This window comes from Nanorana parkeri, unplaced genomic scaffold (genome assembly GCF_000935625.1).
Source record: "Nanorana parkeri isolate BGI_ZX_2015 unplaced genomic scaffold, ASM93562v1 scaffold1320, whole genome shotgun sequence".
In the NCBI taxonomy this organism is placed as follows: Eukaryota; Metazoa; Chordata; class Amphibia; order Anura; family Dicroglossidae; genus Nanorana; species Nanorana parkeri.
The window spans coordinates 27,137-33,199 of NW_017307588.1; the positions used below are offsets into that span (position 1 = coordinate 27,137).

Sequence of the window (6,063 nt, forward strand, 5' to 3'; positions counted from 1 at the left end):
ATATTATAATTATTTATAATTATTTATTATATTATAATTTTTTAATTTTGTGTTTCAAACTTTATCATACCCGGGATGTCTACTGGTGACAACTCCAAATTTGGAATTTTCCTTTCCTTTCTATCCTGATGGGAGTTACCAGGACAAAAAGAGAGTCAATCTTCCCACAAGAAGCTATGAAAACCTGTCCAGGGTTCTAACCAGTGATGTGCTCAGGTTGGGACCAAGCCTGGTACTGACCTGAGCCCCTCCAAACCTGGAAGGAGCTGTTCCCAAACACGGAAGGTAGATCCTTCCAAGCTACCCAATCAGCTGCGGGCCGGGAATTTCCTTACAATGGCTTGACATGAGCAAATGGGCGGGATGCAGTGACGTCATTGACTATTTTTGGCTACATGTATTGGGGAGGCTGATCTGTCATTGCAACTGGGCGGAGCCAGCCGTGAAATCACGGCTGGCTCCACACAGCTGTCATGTGCGAGGTGTTCACCCCGCTTCGATTGTCACTTCGGCTCAGTTGAGGCAGAAGCAGCACAAAGAACCAATCAGTTCAAGTGTTAGCAAGAAGCATGCTGATAGGGGGAGAGAGTAGGGTAACAGAGAGGAGATCATCACTTTGCTGATTCTCCTTTCACTATCCAGTCACAGGTTTTAGACGGGTCCAGGATGACCTGGGCTCAGAGGAAGCGTGCTGAAAGATGCCGGTCCTCAGGGTGAGGACATCTAGTGGTAGAAATAAAAGTATTGCGGAGGAAATCTCTAGGCGGAAGCAGAATATTGCAGCAAAAGCTGGTTTTGTTAGTTTAACTTGTAATGGGCTGTTCATTTTTATTTACTTTCTTTCTAGGCAAAACATTGCTTTCTTCAATTTTGTATGGCGTGGGGGAATCGCTAGACCCCGTCATGTTTTGATTGCAGTCTATGTCCCCATTAGGAAGACTCGCCCCTATATTTCTAGTGGTGAAAGAGTTTTTGGGGGTTAAACGTGTGGCTTTGTGATTTATTTATTTTTTTAGCCTGACCACATGACGTTTATGTTACTATGTGATATTTATTCCCCATGAAAAAACAATCTTTCTTCCAGAAATCCCGTTAACCCCAAAGCCGAAATGTCAGCCGGGAATGAGCTCGCCGTTCCCAAGCGGACACTTTTTCAATGGTACTTGGAAGCCCGCTTACTGCTCGATGACCACCTACAAAACCGCCGAGGACTATGTGAAATGTCTGCAGGGAAAGAAGCTCTTCCTGATTGGAGATTCAACGCTGCGACAGTTCATCATGCACTTCACAGAGGGCATCAAAAGTAAGTGTTTTTTTACTTTTTTTACTTGTCCAAGCTTCCAGAATTTTTGGATAGCATGTTGTGCAGGGTAGCGTGTTGTGATGGCCACCGTAGAATCTTCCAGGACTTCTTCTGCAACCAGCTTAAAGTTAATTGGGTGGAAGTGCTCTTGTGTGGAAGAGCTCTGGTTCGGACCAGGTTTGATCCTAACCCGAGCTCATCCCCCATTTCCAACTTCTTCCCACTCCAAATAAAACAAGTGACTTTAGATACACTCTGAGAGCTGGAATATTATACATGACAAACGATTTGCAAAGTCACGTACTTCTTTCCATGGTTCAGGAGCAGAACATTCCTAAAAAACTAGGCTGAGCAGTTTTAAAATAATTGTTGCTATAATTTATTTTATCAACATACAATTAACAAAGTAAAAAAAAAAAGTAATGATGTGCTATTTTAATATCTAATTGAAATATGTAGAGGAGCCAACCCAGGATTACAGTTCTATTATCAGCAGCATGGAATCTACAACAAGATAATTGATGGCTAGCTGATGAGATGTTCTGTACCAAGCAGAGCAGGATTTCATATAGTCAACCAAGTAGACTTAAAGTGTATGTCCACATTTACAATTGAACATGAGAAATCCCCGCTGTACGTTGGTTATGGGTTCCCTGTTCACTCAGCATACCAAAAATAATGTTTTAAAAAATATTCCTTACCTTTTTTTAGCTGTTTTATTGTGTTGGAGTTATACATAGGACTCTATGTGCAGCTTCTATTGCTTTGAATGGATGGCAGATGTGGGGCAGATTGGAGGGAAAGGCTGAGTGCACTGCAATATACCACCCAAGCCTTGAGATCTTAACCGTTTATTAGGACAGGCATCCCTACGCATCTGAATAGGAGATCTGCCAGCACAAGTCCGATTGGGTTCATTATGACAAACATTACTCCCCTGCCCCCTCCTTTACATTACTTAGAAAAGGTAAGCTAAGTGGGATTTAAGGTAAGCTAAGAATGGCTCCAGCTACTTTGCCTATTGCTTTAGTTACCTTGCCACCCCAAGGCTACTGCTACCTACCAGGCCCAAAGTCTGAGTAATGTCTTACAGAGTTATTCACAAAAGGGTGAAGAGTTTGGGGAAGGCAGGAGAGGTGAACAATCTAGGACCACATAGCTGAACTGAAAAGTGAGCTGAACTGGAGATTTTTTTCGAAATCAGCTATTTTGGCCTACATTGTCCACTTCTCCGGCCTTCTCCAAACTCTTCATCCTTTTGTGAATAACCCTGTTAGTGTCCCTAGTACAATATTTACAATCCTTAGAATTTGCTTACACTGCTTCTGGCCATATTGCTACCTCTTTTATGCTTGTGACTACAATACACCTGTAGACAGCTGCAAATATGACTTTTTTAGATTCCCTTTTGAAATGTTAACCTATCAAAAACCTAAGAAGTTCAGACTACATAAAACCAAAACCTGGGCAGCTCTCCCATCCAGCTTCTAGCCATAATGTCTGTGGTTGAACTCTGACTGGCTTTCCCTCCACCTCTTTTTTCCTAATGCACCTGGTGGCCTCAATGGCCAATAAGAATTCACCAGGCATGGCAGGAAGTAGGCTCAAACCTGACAATGTAAACTGTTGTTGATATTTGTATAATAGAGTGTCCTGAGAATCTAGAATTCTGGCATGTTCTGAAGACATTCCAAGCATGTGGTGTCAGCTCTATAAACCTAGGAATGTCCCATTGCGCTACTGACCGATATATCCCCTTTAATTGCTTTGGTGGGTGCTGCAGTGACAAGCGGATGGCACCGTGTACAGCAGGAAGAAGAATTAAGTCACCAACACACTGGTCTCCACCAGTCCACCTTATCACCCATCTTTATTGACGTCAGGTATTTATGGTATCACGCAACAAATGCTTTTGTTTTATGATACCATGATTATCTGACGTCAATAAAGACGGATTGATAAGATGGAGACCGGTGTGCTTGTGACTTCTTACTTCTTCCTGCTCTATGAATCTGGGGTAGACATGTGCGATTCGTTTAGTTCCGAATCGAAATTCGGACGAAATTTCGGAAATTCGGAGATTCGGATTCCGAATTACAGATATAACGAATGCAAACGAATCCGAATTTCCGATTCTTTTTTTTTGGACGAACTTTTGTTTTTTGGATGAAATTTCGTTGCAGCAAAGTGACATTTGAGAACAAAAAAAATGTTTTTTTCCTCTTAAATGTCACTTTGCTGCAACGAACGAACGAAACGAAAACAAAACGTAATTTCGTACGGATTACCGTACGAATTTAGTCCGAATCCAAATTCCGAAACGAATTTACTTTCGGACCCGAATTCCGAAAAACTAAATAAAGCAAAATTCGAATCAAAACCAAACGAAACAAATTTTTTGCTGGTGCACATGTCTAATCTGGGGTCACTTTTCAAGAAAAGGCGAGCAAACAAATTTACTTAAATGTTCCAATAGGAACACAAAGGGATAAAGAACACTGGTTGGCATATTTTTCTAAAGCTGTTAGGATATCTAAATATAAACTACTGAAAAAAGTATCTGATGCTGAGTCCTATGATCTCATGCCATAAGCATTGCAATCAAGCCATGCTAACTAGTATACCACCATGTGTAATCCATCGCCTGGTCTCAGCACTGCCCATAAAGAGACAAGGCTATTGGAAAAAAGGGGAGACATTTTTTAAATAAAAAAATGAATGTTTTATTACAAGGACTATGCAAACTACAAGGGGACATCATGAAAAGACTGGTTTACCATTAGTATATAAAGGTTTTTGTTTTTTTTACAGCAATAGGAGCAGTTGGCAAACATTATTCCAGGATTTGGGTCCAATGTAAAGATATTTGAATGTTTAGCATTATACTGTCCATGTACCTGGGAAGGAAAATGTGCCAATTTGAGGCAGCTTTGACATCAGGAGGATTTACCTTTAAAACGTTGTTAGTGGTAGAACTTGAAGGACATGTGTCTATGATCATCCTAGATAATTAACACACTCTGGCTTGAAGTAGTTAGTCACATTGAACTGGACTTGTTCATGTTGATGTTTTTCCACTCCTACCCCAGCGTTTATAGCCACATTGGTAAGTCAGTCACCTCAATCCAATCACCATGGTGTAATATATCAGGGCAGACGTTGATTGGGACAAGTGTTATTTGTTTGAGTTACATGGCTGACGAATTACCAGGATCAAGAATTTAAAATGGCATAATATGTGGGTGACAAATGGTGCTGAGGGCCTCTAGACCTGTTTAGGGATGGTTGTCCCAGATTGACACAAATGGCCTCTTTCACACCTTTTGTGAATCAGTTGTCATCTCTATTCCAAATATCCACCTCACTTTCCTGAAAATAATGTCTCTTTTTCCTTAAGATGTAGTAAGACTAAGAAATCCTGACCTACAGAGTTCCCCTATGGGCTATCTGTTAGATGAGGGGTTGTTTTGTCTCTCCATTGTACAAGCCTTTCTCACTACGGTGTCTTGCATACAGTATATAAAGTTACATTGCTAGTGTTAGTACTAATACTGTACCATAACCTGGATAAATGATAACCTTCACAAACCTTAATGACTGTACACACTGACAGGGAAAACAGCTGCACAAGAAGAATGCTAAGGTAAAAAAATGACCCTTGACTGATTTTTTTTTTTTCCACCAAAAGATTTTATTATGCAAGAAAAGGAACAATCCAAAAAGTACAATGTGGTACAACATAAGAAGATATATAGTATCATATAATGCAAGCAGGAAATATAGGCATCATGTCCATAATGTAATCAAAAACCAATACAAAGACCCTTGAGGGTATCGTAGCAGAAAAGAAGGGGAGAAGAAGTGAGAAAATGGAAAGAAAAGAGAGAAACTTCAGAGAAAAGATGGGGGCCACAGGGGGAATCATACTCAAATGGGCAATATCTATCAAAGGGACATGAATAAGCCTACGGGTGAAACATATGAGAGCTGGTTGGGGGTGTGCAGTGCTGGTATTTGCTGCTTTATACACTTTTATTCACTGTTATACTGGATTTGCTGTGAATTTCAATAAAGTCTGAAGTATTGGAATTCTCTGGATAGTGCAGTCTGTTTGCATACTTATATATTCCAAGGGGGAGACGCACCTATTGGACCAGCACCTGGGGAGTCCTAATGGCGGCAAAGGAATTGGAGCGGTGATATTTCCTTTGGCCCCTACAAAGGGACATTAAGGTTTGGTCAAAGCGAGTAGGTTGGAAGTAAGAGATCCAGGGTTGCCATACTTTAAGGAAACGAGGGTGGGTATCATTTAAAACAGCATTCAGCTTTTCATCGATCATTATGCACTGTATTTTTTGCTTGACCGCCTCAAAGCTTAACGCGGGGGATTTCCAGGATTTTGCTATAATCAATTTGGTAGCTGTGAAAATTTGGACAACTAACAAACGTTTGTATCGGGATAAGCCTGGAGACGGTCTATTAAGCAAGGCTTCACAGGGGTCCCTAGACAGAGACACGGAGAGCATTGAACGTATTAGATACCCGGATCCACAAACATCTAGCCATGGGGTAGGACCACTAGATGTGAATCATAGAGCCAGGCAGTGGGCAGGTCCAGAAACAATGCAGCAAGCAACCTGGGACCAAACCAGCAAGTCTATGCTAGATGTAATGCCATCGGTAAAGAACCATATATAGATTTTCCCAGATTAAAACATTCCTAGAGCCCCTTTCCATTCACAGCCAGATGCCCCCCCCCC

The 6,063-nt window shown here is 41.2% G+C and overlaps 1 protein-coding gene across 1 annotated transcript in view; it reads left to right on the forward strand.

The window, feature by feature from the left end:
- The first annotated feature begins 1,185 nt into the window (after positions 1–1,185).
- Positions 1,186–6,063, forward strand: part of LOC108797662 (NXPE family member 1-like) — a 10,178-nt gene continuing 5,300 nt past the window's right edge. The window contains exon 1 of the mRNA XM_018569301.1: positions 1,186–1,303. Within this exon, the coding sequence (XP_018424803.1) occupies positions 1,186–1,303 (118 nt within the window). The remainder of the gene's footprint in view (positions 1,304–6,063) is intronic.